Genomic DNA, 23,615 nt, shown 5'->3' with positions numbered 1-23,615 from the left:
ACAGCTCAGGGGTGTGTGATCAATCCTGGAGGCAAGAAGTGAAATGCAGAGACAGAAGCATTATAGTTCCCAGCTCAGAAAACTATAAAGCCTTTCTTGCTTGTGTTATAAATTACATATTTATTTTGCTAGCATGAGATAGATGAATATTTCTACATACAAAGGTGCCCAGCTAAAATCAAGATAAGTGATATTAATGTCCTATGGTCAGTATTATTGAACCTCAAAAGCAATAAACTTTATGAGTCAATAAATATTACATTTGCAACATAGTTAACATTCCTTTACTGTCTCGAGCACTTATTACACAAGGTAACTGCAAGTCTACAATACATTATTCATATTTGGGGTGTCACTGAGTGATGGATTGCTGTGGGAGAGGCTGTCCTTTAAATAAATCAACAAATAAAAATGCAAATGTTAACATTTTCAGCCACAACTTTTTCCACCTTGAATGGGGAATGAAAATTTCACATTATATTGACAGGCAGCAGAGAGAACAATTAACAGCCTACACTGTGAATGAGAAAGATGACTTTGCCACGCCTTGTTTTATCACCTGCATATGGAATGATATGGAGCTCTTCTGGGTGTTAGCACTTTTCAGAGAACAAAGGAAAACCTGTCTCCCACTAGCATATGTCCCACCCACGCTCTCTTGCAAGTCTTGAAAATTCTTGGAATTCAGGGTGAACCGGGTAAAGTCTTTTACTCCTGTTTACCTCACTACTACCTTCAAAGGTTTGTTGCAACAAACATCAATACATTTTTCTTTTGCATCAGGTTTTCCTGTAAGTGAAAAGTAGTCTATAAAAAATGCCTTTTCTACGCTTTTAAATAAAAATAATTCAAATAATCCTGATTCTGAAATCTGGAAAGCAACCACTGTGCCTTCTCGGTAACTGATTTTCATAGCACTGAATCTTTTTCAACTCTGCACTTTGTACAACAGACGTATAATATGCCACCGTGCACATTTAAGGGTTATGTGTGCTTCACATTGTTTTATTTAGCCAGATGCTCATTATTTAGGAACCTTCTGAGACTCTATATTTAGCTGATTTGCAGTATTAAGAAATAACAGATAAAGAATCCTTTGCTTAAGGCCCGTAAATATGAGTCTTCACAGCAATTTTAACCAGCCTTGTAAAACTACAAAGTTGATATGGTCCATTCGGAAACTGTGCTGAGGATGCTCTACAAAACCCTCACTGGGGAAGCATTTTCTTTTCCTTTTTCATGCTTCTCTGTAAACCGAAATGCAACCATCAAATGCATATTAAAGTAGTGTTAAAGATCTCATTTTAACCTTCAACAGCAGGGAAATTCATGAAGACTGAAAATCCAGGTTCTCTCTCCTCTTTACCTGTAACTCTTCCAGAGGGATCGCTCAAGGTGAGCAAGGATAGATCTTTGAGCAATAGGCCCTCAGCCACAGCATTAAGTGGTCCAAGGTGGGAACCCCATCAATATTTCAGAACCACAACTCACTGCGGGTCTTTGCAAAATAACAGCAGCATTAAAAGTAAAAAAAAAAAAGGAGTAATAAACAAAGAATGTGGTAAACTACTTAAAAATTCTTTCCATTGTGGGTAGCCTCCAAAATAGGGAGGTTGTCTCTGTCAACTACTATAATATTTAAGATCTTGGGCTTTGGAGTCTGAAATGCTAGTTTACCTTTTATTGGCCATGCGACCTTAGGCAAGTCAGTCTGTTTGAGCCACAGTTTCCTAATTTTTAAAATGCGGGTGGCAGTAGTACCACTTCATAAGGCTGTGGTGAAGACTGAATTGGATAATGCACGTAAAGGACTGGGAATACAGTAGGCGCTTAATAGATGACAGCCACTATTATTATCCTCTGTGTCATTTCCCAAAAGATCTTTACAATTAAAATTGTCTTCAACTTTGTATTCATATGATAACATATTAGGTACTTAAATGCTAAATCATATTCCCAAGTAAAAATAAACCAAGCCCTTTTGGTGTTGATATTTATATATTCAGCCTTAAGTATGTAAGCGAGAGATGGCTTATTAGATATGAGAATTTTAATAACACGTTTCTTTTCCTGATTCCAAAAAAGGCTGATCAAACTATTAACTCTTCATTCAAATTTCTCTGGTATAAGTAAATGTTGACAGACCTTTAACTGTACTACAAAATCCTCTATAATTTTCAATATTATTTCAGTTAATTAAACTTACAGTCCAAGTATATAGCCATTCTGTGATAAATTGGAAGGACCTGCTGCTAAGCAGATTTTTTTTGGATGAAAGATAAGATTAGTTTGTGGTTCTGTGGAAATCCTTGCCAATTACCACTGTCAACGAGGGAAAGGCAAGTACACAGAAAAGGTCTCTGTGAGTTCAACCTGGCCAATTCCAGGTGCCAAATAAAGGCCTCTCTCCCGAGTAAGAACCATTAAGTATCTAGAATTTTCCACTGCTAATTAAATAAAACTCAAAATATGCATTATGCAAATAAAAGGCATCCAAAATGTAAAGAAAGAAATACAACTGTCGGCGTTTTACAGATGACATGATACTATACATAGGAAACACTAAAGATTCTACCAAAAAATTATTAGAATAAATTAAATCAGTAAAGTTGCAGGATACAAAATTAACACACAGAAATTAGTTGCATTTCTACACACTAATAACACACTATCAGCAAAAGAACTTAAGATATAAGAACAAACTTATTTACAATTATGTAAGAATACCTAGGGATATGGGGTGGGGTGGAGGGATGGGGAGAAAATGCAGACAACTGTAATTGAATAACAATAAAAATTAAAAAAAAAAGAATACCTAGGAATAAATTGAACCAAGGAGGTAAAAGGCCTATACTCTGAAAACTGTAAGACTCTGATGAAAGAAATGACAGATAACACAAAAAAATAGACTATGCTCATGGATTTGAAAAATTAATACTGTTAAAATGTCCATACTACCTGAAGCAATCTGCAATCCCTATCGAAATACCAAAAGGTTTTCTTCACAGAACTAGAAAAAAATAATCCTAAAATTGGTATGCAACTGTAAAAGGCTACAAATAGCCAAAACAATCTTGAGAAAGAAGAATCAAGCTGGAGGTATCATGCTCCCTGATTTCAAACCATACTACAAAGCCACAGAAATCAAAACAGTATGGTACTGGCATGAAAATAGACACATAGATCAATGAAATAGAATACATTGCCCAAAAATAAACCTATGCATATATGGTCAAATAATTTATGATAAAGGAAGCAAGAATATACAATGGGAAAAGACAGTTTTTTTAAATAAGAAGTATTGGGAAAACTGAACAACTACATTGGAAATAATGAAATTAGAGCACTATCTTACATCACATACAAAAATAAATTCACAATGGATTAAAGACTTGAATGTGAGACCTGAAACCATAAAACTCCTAAGAGAAAACACAGGCAGTAAACTCTTTGACATTGATTTTAGCAATATTTTTTAGACTACTCTCTTCAGGAAAAGGAAACAAAAGCAAAAATAAACAAAGGAGACTATATCAAACTAAAAAGCTTTTGCAGAGCAAAGGAAACCATCAACAAAACAAAAAGGCAACCTACTACTGAGTGGGAGAAGATATTTGCAAATCATAAACCCAATAATAGGTTAATATCCAAAATATATAAAGAACTGATACAATTTAATACCAAAAAACAAAGATTTTAATGAAAAAATCGGCAGAGAAGTTTTTCAAAGAAGACATACAGATGGTCCACAGACATATGAAAAGATGCTCAACATCACTAATCATCAGGGAACTGCAAATCAAAACCTTAATGAGATACAACCTCACATCTGTCAGAATGGCTATTATCAAAAAGACAAAAAAAACCCCACCCCAAAACAAAAAAACCCCAAAACCCCCAGTGTTGGGAAGAATCTGGAGAAAAGGGAACCATCAGGCGCCGTTGGTGGGAATGTAAATTGGTGCAGTTATTATAGAAAACAGTGTGGAGGTTTCTCAAAAAATTAAAAATAGAATTACCATATGATCTAGCAATTCTAGTTCTGGATATTTATCATAAGAAAACAAAAACACTGATTTGAAGAGACAGATGCACCCTATGTTCACTGCAGCATTATTTACAATAGCCAAGATCCAGAAGCAGCCGAAGTATCCACTGATAGAGGAATGGATGAAGAAGATGTAGTTTAAAAACAAGAAATCTTGTTATTGTTTGGTTTATGTTTTGAATTCTGAAACCCCAGTACATGGCTGTGAGCTCTGTGCAGATGCTGGAGATAAGAGTGCTTGAATAAATTAACTTGCGGCACACACACTTACACACACGAAGATATGGTATATATATATAACAGAATATTGTTCACTTATAAAAATGAATGAAATGTTGCCATTTGCAACAACAAGAATGGACTTAAAGGGCATTATGCTAAGTGAAATAAGTCAGACAGAGGTAAACAAATACTGTATGATTTCCCTTATACACACATATGGAATCTAAAACCAAATCAGGGGCGAACAAAGTAGAACAAATTCATAGATACGGAACACAAACTGGCGGTTACCAGAAAGGGGAGGGGTTGAGGGAGGGCAGGTGAAATAGGTGAAGAGGATTAAGAGTGACAAATTTACAGTTATAATATAAATCAGTCATAAATATATAATGTAAGGATATGGAATACTGTCAATAATATTGTAATAATTTTGTATGGTGACAGTTGACAACTAGATTTATTGTGGGAATCATTTTGTAATGTATATAAATATCAAGTCACTTTGATGTACACCTGAAATTAATAGCATATTATATGTCAGTTATATGTCAATAAAATTTTTTTTAATGTTCTTATCTGGAGAATGTTAAATTCAAGAATCCCTAGAGCTTACCGGGAGGTGCCATGTTGGAACAACAACGGGGTTGTGCTTACAAGCTCCTTGTGGCTGTCTGTTGTCATAGGAGATGTGGACACATCTTTCCTGACTCCTGTCATTGTCCCTGTATGAACAGTAAAGGAAATAATTTGGGCATTCAGTAAAAATAAATTAAAAAGTCCATCCGGAGTAATATATTAGAGATTATAGGAAACCCTAAGCTTTGAAATTAAGCGTTCCCCACCCCTCCCTGAAATGAAACGATGACAGATGGAAAACTCAGCAGGTTGTTTTGATTTTGTAAACATCAGAGATTTGTAATATCTTGTTTTAAAAAAGCACATTTGTGCAATAACAGACTAACTACAGATTTTTTAAAAGCCTGATGTCCTCTCGTGTTCCCGCTGATTTGGGTTTCCTGTGAAAATGCCCAAGATGGTAGATGCTTTATTTCATTCCCCTGAACTGTTGTAACAAAAGATCATCCTCCTCTCCGAACAAATAGAAAATTCCAGCACTTTGTACCTCCAAGGCCCCCAAATTAAACTATCCTAACCCCAAAACTTTTAAGGTATAAATGAGTCTTGAATGTTTCTTTGAAAGAACTCTATATTGAGCTAAAAGAAGTGTTTTATTGGGAGAATGGGCAACTACCCATTCCAGAGCTGATCTGGCCTCTGTTGCTTTCTAACGAGCAATGGTTAGTTGATAATTTACTTTCTGAAGTGCTAAATAATAAGAAGACATGGACATAAATATGTATTATTTTTGTTTGAATCTATTAGTACTTCTAATAATAACAATTTTCTCCTCCTCCTTCTTAATTATTATTTTCCAAACAACACAAACAACACACCCTTGCCTTTTTCCTGGGAGACGGTTATCCAGACCACTCAAAGAAGTTACTTGGGGACATTCACTCCCCCTTTGAGGAAAGGGAGAATACTCAAATAGCACAAACACAACTTCGGTGTGTCGGGAACACCGGAGCCTAACATGCCGAGAATACAGTAGGCTACCTTTGGGAATGGCGCAGTTTACGTGTGGCCACAGAAAATCAGGACAAGACAAAGCAAGAGTTACGTCTACAGAGATTAGCACCAAAACCATCACCACGAACCCTGGTATTCCAAAGCTGGACTCAATACCCACTGCTCATTGGTGCGTGTAGATGTAAACTGCTAGCCATCTAAATGCACAATTGCCTTCTCTGTGTCCACAAACCTGTGGGAGCCTCAACCCAAACCAGTACATTCTCATGTCAGAAATGCACTCATCAGTCCATACAGGGATTTCAGTCAGTAAATATTTACCAAGTCCCCAATGAGAGGCACGGGCTGGTGCCAGGATTAAGCTCAAGTTTAGTTTAGGAGGAGGTGAAAGAAGGTGTGAGAGTATTATGAATAAGCCACTGTAACAGAGTAACAACAAAAAATTTTTTAAAAATCATAAATGACTCAAATCAGTATAAAGTAATAATACCAGATACAGTATGCTTGGTATGTGCCTGGTACTGTCCTAAGCCTTTTCCATTCACCATATATTCTTTTTTTAAAAAAAAGTTTCACTGAAGAATAATTTGAATACTAAAATTTAACCATCTTAGGTGTACAGTTTGATAAATAGTAGCAAATCTGTTCAGCTATAAAGCATGGACACAACTCGGTTTACAACATTTTTGTCATGGCATTGCTTACGCATTTTCACATCCCAGTTTCTCAGTATTCCACACTCCAAAAACTTCCCTTATGCCCATTTGTGGTTCCCTTCTCCCTGACTGGTCTGTTACTATCCCCCTCCAGCTCTACTGCTACAGTTTGGCCTTTCCAGAATTAGTTATGTCTATTCTCATAAAAACCCTTTGCGATAGACACTATTTTTTATATCTAATTTACAGAGAAGGAAATAAGCCATAAGGAACTTACACGACCCGCCCAGGTCACAAGGCTAGTAAGTGACGGAGCCAGCATCCACGTCCAGACAACCTGACCCCAGAGTTTCCTCACTATGCTACTTACTGCCATTAAATGACAGAAAAGTCTGAGCAATTAAGAAGTGAGGGGATCACATCTGGCTATAGGATTAGGGAAGATTTAATGCAGGAGGTGGAATTTTGATAGGAAGGATTAAGGAGCCCGGTACTAGCAGAAGCATTAAATTAAAAACCTCAAGGCTAAATATTTAGTATATTCAGGAAATATTTATTGAGCATCATTATGTCCTTGTACCTTGGTAATCACTTTAAACCACTTTACATGCATTATCTCCTTGTACTTAGATTATATTATTGTCCTCACTTTATAGATGCGGAAGTGGAAAGTGTGAAAAGGTCAAGCAGCATGTCCAATATCACAGGGCTAGTAAGCAAGGATGGGTTTTCAATACAATCAAGGTCTGTACTGCAAACTCTTAAACACCGTGCTCGTTGGCCTCAAAAACAAAACAAAGCAGCAACAATGACAATAAAATTCACCAAACTGGTCTTTGGAGAGATGACTCTCGTGTAGAATTTAGAACAGAGTGAAACAGAGAGAAGGAGGCAGGTAAAGCAATTCACTTCTACAACTGTCTCGGTGGAACCCTGGGATGGAAGGGGAAGTTCAAACGGCAAGCAGGAGCAAGAACGACTCAGCGGGGCTTGTGGGTGAGGCAAGAGGGAAGAGATGCCTGGTAGTGACAGAACGAAGATCTTTTTTAGTCACTATCACATAAGGCCTGAACATTAGTCTTATTTTTTCTGTTTTGATGCTTATGTCAAAAGTTTGGTCGAGACAATTGACATCTGATGGGAACAACAGAAAGAAGAAATTTTAACAGAGGGTGCAAGGACTTTTAATGGAATCCTTGCATGTGCTTCAAGAATGTGTGAACCCCTCCTAACTGCAGGCACAATACTGTGTGTATACATGCTCATTCATTTTTCTGGGCAAAGAGACCACAGCTTTCACCAAATGATGAAAGGTGATAGGACTCCAAAAAAGCTAAGAGTAATTGCTCTAAGGCAGAGGCGAACATCAATGGATGCAGATCTGTGACTGTACTTCAGGAATGTATGACTACTAAGCCTTACAGCAAGTTTACTCCTTTTTCTAATTTTCTAAGCTCTGTTCCTTATTAAGTTTCTAGAAAGCTATATATCAGCTTTTAATTATATTCATTCTATAAAATTTGATTTAATGTTTAGTGTGCCAACAGTCACATACAGTGTATTCACGGAACTACACATCGCGCTATATTTACATATGCACACACAAAGATAATGTACACATTTAAAAAAGAAAAGTGTTGGTAAGAATATTATCCATTAAGCTGTTGAATTTCATCTATAAGTGTATATGTTTATATATAGATGAATACATGTGAATATAGTTATGTAAATAAACATGCATTTTTGCATACACAGATGGGACTGAACATAATGGATCACGTCCTGTCTGCACACGGCTGGGTCTGTGTCTGCCCATCCATCCATCAATATCTCATAAGATGACTTCTTAGAGTTCAATGTTTATGAAAGCTCTGTTTCTAGGCCCTTCGTTTTGTTTTGCCATTTAGAAACAGCCAGGCTGTGTCATACATCCAGTTCAGTTTAAAGACTGATAAAGAACACACCAGCGTGACCCCTCTCCAATCAAGAAAGGGTCCTGGCAGCACTGCCCCCGGGCTCATCACCAACGTCCACCCCCAGCACCGCCACTTTCCCCTCTGAGACCCAGGATCCAGCCACTGTCCTCACAGTCAGTCCCTTTTTGTTCTTCACAGTTTTACCATTTAGATACGCACGCCCACAATATGAGGCAGTTTTGCCACTTTTGAACTTTATAAAATAGAATATACTATACACACACACACACACACACACATATTCCTTTTGAGATGTCTTTTGCTCAATATTATAGTTATGAGATTTATCTATGTTGATGGTTTACATAGCTGCAGTTTGTTTTCTTTGCTAGATAGCATGCTATTTATGCATCCATTCTACTGCTGACGGACGTCTGGAGTGGTTCTGATTTGGGCTATTAAGAAGGATGCTGCTGTGGCAGAGGATGCCAGTTATCCACTGAAATGCACTCTCCTCCCCTCTTCCTGGGTACACAGCTGGACTGTAGTTTCCAATCCCCCTTGTAATTATGTGTGGTCAGGAGGAAAACTAGTGGACGTTACCTGTGCCACTTCAGGACTGTCCTATAAAAACCTCCCACGTGTACTCTTCCATTCCCTTCCTTGTCTTTGCTGACCTGCTATGACAGGACCGGCCACAAGTTTCCTGTACAGGGTCGATGGTAAATATACTAGGCTTTGTGAGTGGCCCAGGTCCTGCTGCAACTATTCAACTGTGCTGCTGTAGCACGAAAGCAGCCACAGACAACATATAACAAAATGAAAATGTCTACGTTCCAATGAAACTTATTTGCAAAAACAAGCAGTGGACCAGATGTGGCCACGGACCAAGTCTGCCACCCCTGTGTCACTGCACTGATGGAGGTGACACTGCAAAGATGAAGGTAATCTTGGAAGGCACAAAAAGATGGCAGAGCCATCATTCTTTGGAGCAGAGCTGCTGTCCAACCAAACTTACCCCGGACCATTGCAAAACAAAGAAAGAAACTTCTTGTTCTTAAATGAGGGGTGCTCATTTTTTTTTTATATCACCAGTGGTATGTATTTATTAATAGCTTCAGAATATAAGCTGCATAACTTTTTAGAATAAAAAAGGATGATGATATAACATCAGGTACATGCTTTAGGACACTTGGTTAAACAATAAGCAATCTGTCTTCAATGACCACCTCAGAAGGGTGGCAAACTTCACAGTGTAACGTGGTAACAGACGTGGAGATAGACGATTACATCATGGCGAAGCTATCGATTTTTTTTCTGTCCACTTGTTACCAAAGTTTAGCCTACCCTAACTGAATGAATATACAGCTATGAACATATTTGTAATTTAATCATTGTGTGTATGAGATTCTCTCTAGGATATATACCTAGAAATAAATTGCTGGGATACAGGTTATTTGTTCTTTATCCGTTCTGACCAGCTCAATAGGCACAGAAAAAGTTTTGATAAAGTTTTATGCCCACTACAGTAACAACTCTCAGCAAATGAGGTGGGAACTTTTATAACATGATAGCAATGACAAAAAACCCTATAGTTAAAATCATACATAATAGTGAAAGAGTATCTATTTTCCCTATGAAATCAGGAACAAGGCATAAAGTTCTCTTTTACCATTTTATTCTACAGTGTAATGGAAGTCCTAGATAGTATAATGAGACAAGAAAAAATAAAAGGCATAAAGGTTAGGAAAAAAGTAGTTGTTATAGACTGAATTATGTCCTCTCCCCTTGCCAAATTCATGTTGAAGTTCTAACCCCCAGTATACCTCAGAATGTATTTGTATAGGGGGCCTTCACAGAGGTAATTAAGATTAAAGGAGGTCATCTGGATGGGCCCTAGTCCAGTATGACTGGCGTCCTCACAAGAAGAGGGAGATACACCAGGGAGGCATGCCCACAGCGAAAAGGCCTTGTGAGGACACAAGGAGCAGACAGCCGCCTGCAAGCCAAGGAGAGAGGCCTCATGGGAGAACCACCCAGAGAAGCCAAAGGGAACTGTCGTGAATAAAGGAAATGTACTCGTCTTCATCGGGGGTGTTTGTGTAGATATATACACTGTCAAAGTTTCTCAAACTGTATGCTTAACGCATATGCAATTTTATTGTGTATAAATTAAATTGCATTAGAATAAAAGAAAATGAAAAAAAACCCACAGTTTTCTTGACTGTCAAGGCAGTGCTATTTTTAAGACTCTACGGTTATCTCTTTGACATTGCCAATCAATCACCATAAGGACTTTGAAGGGACAAGCATATACACTTCTTACATCACTAAATCATTGCCAGTACTGAGGTCCAAAGGTCTAACTGATCAGATCCTTTTTGTGGGAAAATGGGGCAAGGACACAGAGAGAACAATCAATGTCTATGTTGTTACTTTAACTCATTCAACAAATATAATGAGCATCTACCACGTATAAGCCATTAGGTAATGGTCTAGGAGGTGGGGATACAACAGTGGTCATGCGGGGTGCTTATTCTAGTTGAAGAAATATAAAAGATAAATAATAACTCAGTATATTATATATATTTTTTGAGATAGTTCTTGTTATTACAGAGGATAGAAAATGTCGTGGCTCTGGTTTAAGTGACACAATTCCATGTACAGCAACTTCAACACTCAACGCTAGCCTCTTGCATTCCAAGTCCTTTTTTGAGTGGATGGGGCAGGACAATTTAAGTTACATGCTTGGGTTTATTTATAGCCCTGTACTATGCTTGTCTCCTGTGTTCTATTGATAAAGGCATTGGCTTTTAATGGATCTTTTAGCTCACCCTTCTGGGAGTCAGAAGTAATATTTTGTGGTACCTTTTCTAATGATTAAACACAATCATAATGATGATACTACTAATAAAATAAACATAAATGAGTGCTCCTTAAGAGGCGAGGTGGAAACGGCTTCTGTACTTAGGATACTCCGACTTGTTTATTTGTTCAGTCATGTCGCCTTTCAATCCATCAGGGACTACAAAGAGCACTCCTCATGGCAAGCACGGGTTCGCTTAGACAAACAACTAGGAGCTTCAGGAATCATCCCTCCCTTTGGATGAGTCTACAAAAATCCTCTTCCAGTTAAAAAAATGTGTTTGGAAGCCCCTCTGGGAGCCTCCATCAGTGACGGCTGCTGTATATGACATAACCTAAAAAACCCAAAGACAAAATGAAAGGTGTAGTCAATACCATCAGCTAAATCAAAATTACTCTAGGTTCAGTCTTGCTCAAAGTTTAAGGGGACTCAGAGATCAATGAAAGATGGACGAACAGGAGGTGGTGGGCTCTGGGGTGATGGGGGTAGGGGTGGGCAGTGACAAGCCTCGAAGCCTGGTGGTTCAGTTCTGGAACTTGTGTGCTCAGTGGGCTTGCAGCCTCTGCTAGCATTTGAGCATAAGGGAAAAAAATGCCCTCAGCTTCTCAGGCTCCTATGAAAGAGAATCAGTGATTGTTCAGAAAGAGAAGGTTTGAGACAAGCTGGGAGAGAATGAAAACACCGCTGTGCAGGAAGGAAGAAAGAGAAATCTTTTCTCCAGATTTGGGCCTTTGGCTTAGAAGTTCTTGACTAAAGTTTAGATTTCCTTAAGTAATGTCTCCTTTTTGCACGAGGTTCAATAAAACCAACTGAAGTACAACACCCTAGCATTGTTGACTGAAAGACAATTTATACCTTAAGTACAACCCTGACAATACTACACATATTTTTGCGATCTCAAGGTTGTTTCTTGAGATAAGAGTCAGGTCTTTTTTTCTTTTCTTTTCTTTTTTTTGCATGTTTAGTATGTATAAAGTTGACAGAATGGTGAGGGGGACAGGAGAGCTAAAGGAGAAAGAGACTGATAATAAAGATTATGGTCCTGCAGTAAATGTCCTGGGTAGTGCTTAATAATTAAAGGACAGCAAAAGAAGCACAGGATAGAAAACAGAAGGGAAGCCTGTCTCCCGTTGGGTGGAGAGCCACAGCCAGCCCCACCGCGGTGTCCTTGCCCGTACTGGAGTCCGTGTGTACCAGCTCTGCGGGGAGCAGGATGGCTCGAAGGGGCCCTCTCTCAATCATCAGGTATGTTATCATTTTGCTAATGCTCCATATTAGAATAAAAGAAGAGAAAATACAAGACAGCCTTTCTTACAAATAAAAAAAAATAGTAAATCCTGTGAGTTACAATGCCTTAAGAGAGAACTCTTTTGGAAAGATGAGCAAGTTTCTAGTTTTCACTGCAACACTATAACTCCTCCTCCAAAAAGAGGAAGGAAAAAATAACTAATGAAAAAAATAAAACCCTGAGTGAAAACTGTTCCTGAAAATTTTGCAGAACTGTAACAGCTTTCTCTTGGTTAAATTGATTGGTATAGCAACATTATAAAATGACTATTAGGATTCATTGTGCACAACAGAAAGTGCTGAAATGTCAGCAGACTACACAGCGGAAAGTAATGGGTTCTGAACCCCTGTTAGTCAAAATGATTTTGTTTCAAATTAGAAATTGATTTTTTTTTTTTTGGACACAAGCCCTCTCCAGGCTTCCGGCTTCTGTAGCTGGGCCCGAGAGAGATTAACGTCCACCACAGCAAAGGCTGGCTAGATGACACCTTTCTCAAAGTGCCTTTCCAACTGCAGCTTTCTAAGGTGGCCGTGGTCTTAACCAATCACACAAGCTATTTGTCCCTTTGCTATTATACTCTGTTCTTTTTCTCTTTTTGCCATTTTACTTTAGTGCCGACACACAACACAAATTGGGTGACAAGTTAGGAGAAGACTACGTTAAGTCCTGCAGTGCAGCCGCCACACTGATTTTGACGGGCTCTCCATTCTCCAAAGTGCAATGACTAAGAATAGAGGAAGCCAAGGCAAGAGCTGCCCCTTCCTGAACGAATGCTAACAGAGGAGGGAAAGAAGAGTCTACCTCGGATACCAAGACTCCTGAATTTCATTTTTGTTTCTAAGTTCTCCTAAAGCAATGGAGGTCTGCTGAACTTTTGCCCTATGCCAAACAAAAGAAGCTTTTGCTTTTGTTTCAGATCATGGATAGACTCCCTTCTGAATTTGAGACTAATAATCATCTCTCAATTATTACGGAGAGGATTAAACAATTTCTAGGTTAATCGTAATTAAAACCAAAAAACAGGACAATGCTGGCTTATGAGGAGGAAAGGCAGGGGGTGCTACACCTGTAAGACCTCATAAAGCACTGAACACATCTCAAATAAGAGAGTGTGACTGTGGCTAGGGAGACTATGAGAGGGCGGCTGCTGAATACCAGAGATGGGCTGGTGCTACCAGTTGAAAGAGGTAAGTCAGAAGGAAAGCAGTGTGAATGGCTGTGAGCAGAAGAGAAAGATGTCCAGAAGAGTTGTGTGAGCAGAGGGCGCTCTGAGACCCTTTTTGGCCCTTGTTTCCTGTAGCTCTCTTCCGTACAAAAGCTCAGGCCTGTTCCATTCTGCTCCAAACTCCTTCCCTTAATAATTCCAGGGCAGATTAAGCCAAAGCCACTCCAGAAACATCTGGGAATCAAATTTAACTGATTCACTCAACATTTCATATCGTTATTTATAACTGATTTAAAAAAATATCCATGACATATAAAGTAGGAAGAATTACTGGTACTTAAAAGACTGCGAGGCAATATATACTTAAAAGTTATGAGGTTTTGTTTCAGCCACAATGTAGAATTTATCCATGACCTCTCCTCCACCCTCCCCATATTTCCAGTAAATTGAAGATTAACTGTAGATGTTAGAGTTTACTTTCTCAGCAGAGATTTATGTTCACTCTCTTGTCCCCTTTACTCACTTTGAACATTACTTTGTGTCTATGACCATACTTACTACTGAATAATTCTTACAGTTTGCTGCTTGCAGAAAGAGGGACAAGGATAGTTTCTCGTATGAGTATTCTCAGAGCAATACGGATGTAATTCACTGGTCTAGACATGCTGCTTATGGCCTTGCAGGCACATATCAGTTTGTAACATATTTAACTCTTGCTCAGGGTTGCAGGAAATCATCTGGAGTTCATGGCTAGTAGCCATCAGCAACCACCTGCCCCCAACAGGTTCTCATTTTGCTACTAGAGATGCCAAGCTAACCTCTTTGGGGTCCATATGTATCTTCCTTCGGACATGTGCACAAGGCATCATCTTCCATATGTGACTGAAACCCAACGGTCTTCTTCTCTTTTCTAGTCTCTCCACTGGTGGTGGACTCTTGGTACTTTTTGATGGATGATGATGTTCCAAGCAGCCAGCCATCACCTGTTGACTTCAACAAACTGAAAAAAAAAAAAAAAAAGTATGAATGAGTTGAAGAGAGCACAGAAGGGATACAGATCACACAAAGGCATATAAACTCAGCATGAGTTGAAATACAATTCATGGTAGTAAAAACTTTCTTTTTCTTTTTTTTTTGAGGAATAATTTAAATAGTTTATTGAAGATCTATTTTTTTAAATCCTTACCCGAGGACCTGTTTCCATTGATTTTAGAGAAGGAGGGAGGAGGGAGATGGAGGGGTTGAGGGGGGTGGAGAGAAAGAGAGAGAGAGAGAGAGAGAGAGAGAGAGAGAGAGAGAGACTTGGATGTGAGAGAGGAATATCAATAAGTTATTTCCTGTAGGCACCCAACAAGGAATTGAACTTGCACTCTAGGCATGCGCCCTGAGCAGAATTGGACTGGCGACCTTTTGGTGCATGGAGCAACACTCCAGCAACCAGACATGTGGCCAGGGCATACTGAAGGACTGCAGATCTCCTCTGTGTCCTTCCACAACAACACTGGAGAAGAAATGGTCTTGATCCTCCAAAGCCTATGTTTGGAGTTGGGGAAATGAGACTCAGGCCCATAAAACTGCTAATAAAACCACAGATTATGACTAAGAACCAGAATGTCTGTAGAAGTAAAAAGTATGCTAAAGCAAGGCCTTCATAACTACAATGTTTCCAAATACTGGAAATGAATATAGGAATTAAAATATTACCTCAAAATATTTTGCCTCAAAGTGCATTTGTTTCTCATTTTCAATTGTTACAGTATTTCTTATGTGCCCGGAGTATGAAAGAAGGTAGTACAATAGCACATGTGGAAGAATTGATCTCTGTCCTCATATAATTTCATCGTAAGTCAACAAGGTAAATATGGAGTAAAGAGAATTTTAATAAAAATAAACACTTGTGCATATGTTTTTCTCTCTAATAAATTGTGCCTCTACCTTAGCATATTTCCTCTTAACAACATTTTCTTTTTTGGAGAGTAATGATCTGATGATGTATATATGCCCCTTACTATACTACCAGCCTTTCCTTCTAACTTAAGTTCACCACAGACCCATGACACTTTGTTTTTTTCTTCCGTTTGCCCATAAACAAAGTGAAAATTAAAGTGGAAAAAAAAGACTTTTACTCAAAACGTAAGATCCTAAAAGTTAAGACGCTTACACTCCCCAGCAGCAGAGATCACCTCTAGACAAGAAAGAATTGACAAGAGTATTACTGGGTCCATTACTCGTCCCAGGCAGCCCAGGCCAGAAGTCAAATCCTGTAAGCCCATCAAAGCTGCCAGCCTTCTATTGATCAGAATGTTCAGTAATGTTGGTTCACACTGTAACTTATTAATAAAAAACAAGATGTTAAATGTCTTCCTGCAATATGGCTTTGTGTGGGCATAATGCAAAGTATTACATTTATATTCTTTAATTTTTTTTTTTTAACCGGAACCCAGGGATCACTCTCCCATGAGGAACAACTAATGGATGTGTATGTTAGCTCGTATAACTTCCATTCATGAGCCAGGAAAACAGGAAACAGGAGAGTAAAACTACCTCACTGTGACTGTGAGATAAGTTTACCTTTACCCCGAAGCCCCACACCGACCCAGGCAATCCAACAACTACAGCTCTGCTTGATGACGTGACCACGCCTACTGGCTTCCCCGAAATTCATTCATTCTCTGTCAGCTCAGCTCACAATACCAGCCACTTCTGATCAATCGTACCTCTGAGTGCTTCCTGCTCTTTTACTATTCCAAACCCCATCCTGGTAATCCTTTAGCTCAACAGGGAACTTAGTTTCTAATTTCCTTGAAATAAAGATGACTGCATAAAAAATCTGTTCTTTCATTTGTGTTTATTTCCATCTTTATCCATCTACTATTCTTCTCTTAGTATCTCTGAAGGAAATTATAACTTTTATTCATACTGTTGATACCATTTTGACCCATGCCCTCTATGACAATGGCCTGTTAATCATCTCCTTTTCTTAATACTTATAGAGTCCTCCACCTCTCAACCGGATTCTTTCCTAGGAGTACAAACAAGATCAAATTTTCCATTGAAAATCAAAACTAACCCTAAAACTAAAACCTCTTTTCTATGCGGGGGAGTATAATATGAGTGGGCGTCGGTGAGGGTGTGGACAAGAGCGTTTTAATGCACTGAAGGAACTGCAGATTGGTATCGCCCTCCTGCGGGTGACATGTCAACACAAATAAAACAAAATAAAAATGCACCTACCCTCCTAGTAATTCTAGTTTTAAGACATTATCCCATAGAATCATGTAAACAACAGCATGAGAACGTTTTTTTTTTAAAGTATGGTCATGGTAGAATTATTTGTAATAGTGAAAAGCTAAAGCAAATATTTTCAATAGGAGAGTAAGAAAATAAACTACGATACACCCATCATAAGGAATGCTATTCAGCCTTTTAAAAAATGATGTATGTGGTTCTCTATACAAAGTTCTGTATATATTGTGGAGAAAGTTCATGATATACTAGGAAGTAAAAAAAAAGCAAGTTGCAATAAAATAATGTATACTGGGATCTTATTTTTATAGAAACAAAAATATATAAAAAATATTTTAAAGTTTTGCATACATAAATATCAAACCAGAGAAGTAGAAATACAATGGATGAGAGATTTTTACAATTTAATTTATATATTTCTGAATGTTTTAATTTCTTCCAATACACATGTACTTCTGTAATTAAAAAAACAAAAACTTTCACCTTCTTTATATTACCGTCTCCTCTCTCCTTCCCTTCTCTGCCAAACTTCTAGAAATAGTAATTAATTTTAACATACATACCTAGTAAAGTGATATTTTAAAGGACAATCTAGTGGCCTTTTCTTTTTCAACAGTATTGCTTGTTACTAGATCACTTCTCAATAACTGGCTCCTTTCTTAGAACTTTTTTCCTTTGGACTTCATAATGTACATATTATCCTGATTGTTTTCATAATATTTGTATTATCTTGAGTGTTAATAGTTTTAAGAGGCTTCTACTCTGATTCTTTTATTGGAAACTCTTCTACTTCCTCCCCTCTACTTCATTCCTGAAGATTCTATCCTTGTCCTCCTTCCCTTTCTCCTTAGCAGTTTCTCAGTGATCCTTGCCACACCCTTGTATCTTCAATGATAACTTCTAAATAGGTCTGTCCAGCCCACAGTGCTGTCCACGGCTGCCGACCTGATCAAGTATCTGCGGGAAAGCTGCCAAGGGAAGTCTCGGCGTACTTCCCAAACCAACTCCTGTTAAAGCAATGCATAATCTTTGTCTTGAAACTAGTTCCTCCATCTGTTTCCATTCTCATTTAATGCAATCACCATTCTCTCTGTCACTCACATGAAAAACTTCAGTTGTCTCAACTTCTGGTTTCCTTATTCCTGTTCAATAAATTATCAAATCAATCATTTATTTTTCACCAGCTATCTATTGGGGACAATACTCTCTGTCAGGATAATATGCTATGGGGCTGGTGTAGGCAAACATGGGAACAAATAAATTTGATCGAGTACTTGATATATACTAGGTACTGGGTATACAAACACAGGCATTCAAAGATCTAGTTCCAGTCCTCAAAGCGATTTTAAAGGGGGAGACAGAGTGGAAACAGATCATGTAAAATCTGATAAAAGCTATAATTCAGGAATGCTCAAGTTGTTATGGGAACACAAAGACAGGGACACCTAGTTCTAGCTGCATAACTAAAGGGAAATTCTGCGGCATTTAAACTAAATCTTATTGATTAAGCAGGAGATAAGGAAGAATGAAGGATGGGAGGAAAAAACAACAGTATCAGCAAATATACCAATTAGTAAAAGTTCATATATTTTAGACAAGTTAAACAGTTTGGTTTTGTTACGGCATCAAGTGTGGGGTTTGGGTGGGAAGAAGAGGAAGGTGAAACAGGACACATAAGGGATTGTGAGATCATAAAAGGTTTGGTTTTCCATGTCAAAGGGCTTGAACTCCACCTTACAGGCAAGTCAGAGTCACTGAAGGGCTCTATGGGAAAAATGACACAATCCATCTCAAATTTATGAAAAATTACTCTGGCACTATTTAGAGAACAGACTGCAAGAAGCTCATGAGTCAGAAGGTGCTGGAACAGCTCTGATGAGACGATGAGGGTCTGAAATAGAGAAGCAGTAGTAGACGTGGTAAGGAGATAGCTTTTAAAACATATTTAGGATTTAAAATTGGCAGAACATGATGAGTGTTTGAATGTCAAAAGTGAGGGAGAAAAAGGAGTTGAGGATGATTGGCAGAATTTTGGGTGGATAAGCAATACTGAGAAGATTTGGGAAGGGTAGGAGAAATTAAATGTAGCTTGAGGTGTCTATGAAACATTTGGGAAGATATTTCAAGAAAGTAGTTGGACCAATAACTAGCTTTTTGCTAGCTGGCTGACTGTCTTCAGGGTGGTGGGGTTGAGAAAGAGAGGGTTGAAGAAGCACGTGCTTCACTTTCAATTTTCTTGGTGAAGGCAAAGGTAAATTCATTCCTGTAAGTGAAAGAAATGGGTACTGAGAGGAGTGAAGGTTTGGTGAATATATTGAAACAATTGAAGATAAAAATGGCCAAGAACAAGAAACAGACTGCCCTACAATCTAGAAGACCTAACAATTAGAAATCATCTATCTGTATCGGGGTTTACATGAAAGCAGAAAGAGTGGGTTGAGAGCCTGCTCCAGGGTTAGGATCCAGGGAGGGCAGCAGACTGAAGGTCAATGCGAGTTCAAGCTCCTATACCTCACACCAATACAGTCCCCAGTACAAAAACCCTCGTCACCCAGCCCAAGTCTGATACTCTGTGCCACGCTGCCCTCCTCTACGGATCAGGCTCTAACACCCCGTGATCAAATTGATTTTAGGGTATGATGGAAGATAGGGATCAAGTTTCATCACCCCCCCCAGATCTATATCTAGTACATCCAGCATTATTTAAGAAGACTTTCTTTTTCCACAGAATTGCTTGGAACCTTTGTCAAAAGCAATGGAACATATGAGTGCATGGGTCTATTTATGGACTGCATTCTGTTCCACTAACCTATTTATCTGTTTTCAGGTGAATACCAACTTGTATTGATTATATAACTTTGATTTACATACCTGAAATTAGGCAACATGCAAATCTTGCAATTTATTCTTCTAAATTGCAAAGACCTTCTTTGCTATCCTAGACCCTTCACATTTCCATATAAATTTCAGAATGTTTGCCAATTTCTAAGCAGTATGATGGAATTTTGACTGAAACTGCATGGAATCTAAGCTTTAATTTAGAAAAAGTTGGTATCTTATTATTGAGTGTTCCAGTCCAAGAACATGGTATATCTTTCTTTCCATTTATTTAAACTTTCTTAAATTCATCTCAGCAGTATTTTGTACTTTTTGGTTAAATTATTCCTAGGAATTTGATGGTTTTTAATGCTACTGTATATGCTTTCTTTTCAGAATAATTGTTGTTTCGTATCTGTTGCTATAGGATAGTAATTGCTGTATATAGACATAAAATGGATTTTTATATGTCAAAATTGAACTGGAATTCTGTGTGTTAAATTTACTTAATAATTTTAGGAGTTGTTTCTGTAGCCAGTCATGTTATTTAAAAATAAAGATGGTTTTACTTATTTCTTTCTAAAATTTTCATAGCTGATCATACTAGCTAGGATCTCCAGTAGCACGTTGAACAGAAGCAGTATGAGCAGACATCCTTACCTCGTTTCTGCAAGTGCTCATCATTAAAGAGAACGTGTCTTTGTCCGTAGCCTCTATCAGGTTTCTAATTTGATGAGAGGCCATTGCTTTCCCCCAATAATGAATGAGCACTGGAAGAGTTATGTTAAATGCTTTTTCTGTATTGGTTTGAGAACATGTTTTTCTTCTTTATTATGTTAGTTAACATGGCAAACTGACTTTCAAATGTTAAGCCAATTTTGTATTCCTGAGATAAACTCTATTTAGATTTAGTCAAGCTGGATCATCCTTTATATATATTTCTGGATTAATTTACTAATATTTTGTTAAGAAATGTTTTGAGGGGCGGTGAGTAGGGGGATGGGTGAAAAAGGTGAAGGAATTACGAAGTACAAATGGTTGTTACAGAACAGTCACGGGATGCACAGTACAGCAGAGGTAATGCAATCAATACTATTCTAATAACTCTGTATGGTGTTGGATGGGTACTAGATTTACCAGGGTGATCACTTATTAAGTTATGTAATGTCTACTCACACCTGAAACTAACATAATATTGTATGTCAACTGTAATTTTAAAAATTAATTAATTAAAAAATATTTTGTTTTGCATGTGTGTTCATGAGGAAGATTGATTGGTCTGTCATTCTCTTTTCTTCTAATGCTTTTATCTTGCAGGTCTCACAAAAGGAGTCGGGAAAAGTTCTTTCTCTAGTCCAGTGGTTCTCAATTTGGGTAGAAGGAGAGAATTTTACCACACAGGGGACATTTAGCAACATCTGAAGAGCTTTGTGATTGTCACAATTGGCGAGGGTGAGGGGGCAGTCCTCGTAGCCTGTATGGATAGAAGACAGGGATGCCTGTCTTACAATGCATAGCCAACAATGCATAGAACAGCACTGCCCCCCCCCAAAAAAGAATTATCTGGTCCAAAATGTCAATAGTGCCAAGGCTGAAGAACCCCACTCTAGTCTCTGAAAGAATCTGCGTAAAATTGATATTATTTCTTTTTTAGAGGCTGGGGTAGAGTTCACAAGTTCTATGAGTCTGTACTTTTATTTTGGGGAAGTTTCTTATTTAGAAATTAAATTTCTTTAACACATACAGGTTATTCATACTTTCTACTTTTTTGGTATGAATTTTAGTATACTGTCAATTTCAAGGAATTTATATCATTTAAGTTGTCAAATGGAATTGTAAAAATTATTCATACTGTTCCTTAAGTACTTTAAAAATATTGTTAGAATCTATGGTGATATCTTCTTTTTCATTCCTGATATTGATAATTTGTTTTTCTCTCTATAGCACATTGATCACCTTGAAAAACTTATTAATTTGACTTATATGTTCAAAAATTCAACTTTTAGCTTTATAGATTTTCTCTATTGCTTGTTTTCCTTTTCACTGTAAGACTGCCAAAAAGTGGCTGCTACATGGTTGAAGGCAGAATAGAAATATTACAAACTGGAAAATGCTGGGGAAATTGGAGTGCTGGCACAAAATGGAGAGACACGGTTAATGTCCTGGACTTCAGGGGAGGCCTCAGAAAGTCTGCATCGTAGACAAAAACTTGCTGTAGACCTCTAACAAAGCCTAAAATCAAGCTATGACAAAATACACAGGGAGGAAAGAGTTTGGAGATTGTGTGTCACCAGTTTAGAGAGGCTTGGGAAGCACCCTGGGTTTTCCAGAGATCTGTCCTCACAATAGCATATAACAAACCTATCCAAGTTCAAGGTGACAAGCAGGTAATTAAATTACTGGGAAGTGTAAAAATCAACACTTTTCTTTTTTTTAATTTTAATTTTTTATTGTTATTCAATTACAGTTGTGTGCCCTTTCTCCCCATCCCTCCACCCCACCCCGGCTGACCCCCCTCCCTTCCCCACCTCCACCCTCCCTCTTGATTTTGTCCATGTGTCCTTTATAGTAGTTCCTGTAATCCCCTCTCCTCACTGTCCCCTCCCCACTCCCCCCTGCCCATTGTTAGATTGTTCTTAACTTCAATGTCTCTGGTTATATTTCGCTTCCTTTTTTCTTCTATTTATTATGTTCCAGTTAAGGGTGAGATCATATGGTATTTGTCCCTCACTGCCTGGCTTGTTTAACTTACCATAATGCTCTCCAGTTCCATCCATGCTGTTGCAAAGGGTATAAGCTCCTTCTTTCTCTCTGCTGCATAAAACTCCATTGTGTAAATATACCATTGTTTTTGGATCCACTCATTTGCTGATGGGCACTTAGGTTGCTTCCAGTACTTGGCTATTGTAAATTGTGCTGCTATGAACATTGGGGTGCATAGGTTCTTTTGGATTGGTGTTTCAGGGTTCTTAGGGTATAATCTCAGCAGTGGAATTGCTGGGTAAAAATCAACACTTTTCAAAGAATGACAATAAAATCCACTTCTCTAAATGTATCATAATAGGCAGGATACACTCTGACCATTGTGGCTCAGTTGGTTGGCCATCCTCCCAAAAAGGGAAGGGTGCTGGTTTGACTCTAGGTCAGGACACATGCCTAGGTTGTGGGTTCAGTCCCAACTGGGGCACATACAAGAGGCAACCAATCTGTGTTTGTCTCTTGCATTGATGTTTCCCTCCCTCTAATCCTCTCTCCCTTCCTTCTCTCTAATAAACAAATATTTTATTTTTTTCTTTCTTTTCTAAAGATATATTTTATTGATTATGCTATTACAGTTGTCCCATTTTTTCTCCCCTTTCCTCTCCTCCACCCTGTACTGCCCCTCCCACCAGCTTCATGTCCATGGGTTGTACATATAAGTTCTTTGAATTCTCCATTTCCCATACTATTCTTAACCTACACTTGTCTATTTAGTACCTACCATTTATGCTTCTTATTTCCTGTACCTTTTTCTCCCATTCTCTCCCCCACCCTCCGCTGATAATCCTCCATGTGATCTCCATTTCTATGACTCTGATCCTGTTCTAGTTGTTTGCTTAGTTTGTTTTTGTTTTTAGGTTTGGTTGTTGATAGTTGTTTGTTGTCATTTCACTGTTCGTATTTTTGATCTTCTTCTTTTTCTTAGGTAAGTCCCTTTAACATTTCATATATAATAAGGGCTTGGTGATGATGAACTCCTTTAATTTGACCACATCTGGGAAGCGCTTTATCTGCCCTTCCATTCTACATGATAGCTTTGCT

At 38.1% G+C, this 23,615-nt stretch overlaps 1 protein-coding gene across 4 annotated transcripts in view; it reads right to left on the bottom strand.

Annotated features, from left to right (window-relative positions):
* The window catches only part of KIAA1328 (KIAA1328 ortholog), a 223,217-nt gene that overhangs the window by 19,894 nt on the left and 179,708 nt on the right, over nucleotides 1-23,615 (bottom strand). For 3 of the 4 annotated variants that reach the window (XM_053912879.1, XM_045187934.2, XM_045187935.2), the window contains 2 exons: nucleotides 14,570-14,751; nucleotides 4,884-4,992 (listed from right to left, as the gene is read on the bottom strand). In XM_053912879.1, the coding sequence (XP_053768854.1) occupies nucleotides 4,884-4,992; nucleotides 14,570-14,751 (291 nt within the window). Of the gene's footprint in view, nucleotides 1-4,883; nucleotides 4,993-11,589; nucleotides 11,633-14,569; nucleotides 14,752-23,615 lie in introns of those variants that run through there. The other variant, XM_053912880.1, reaches the window with a different exon arrangement.

The sequence above is a fragment of the Desmodus rotundus genome, chromosome 10 (genome assembly GCF_022682495.2).
Source record: "Desmodus rotundus isolate HL8 chromosome 10, HLdesRot8A.1, whole genome shotgun sequence".
NCBI classification, from domain to species: Eukaryota; Metazoa; Chordata; class Mammalia; order Chiroptera; family Phyllostomidae; genus Desmodus; species Desmodus rotundus.
Note: the sequence above shows the minus strand (reverse complement) of the source record. Positions and strands in the feature narration are given on the sequence as shown.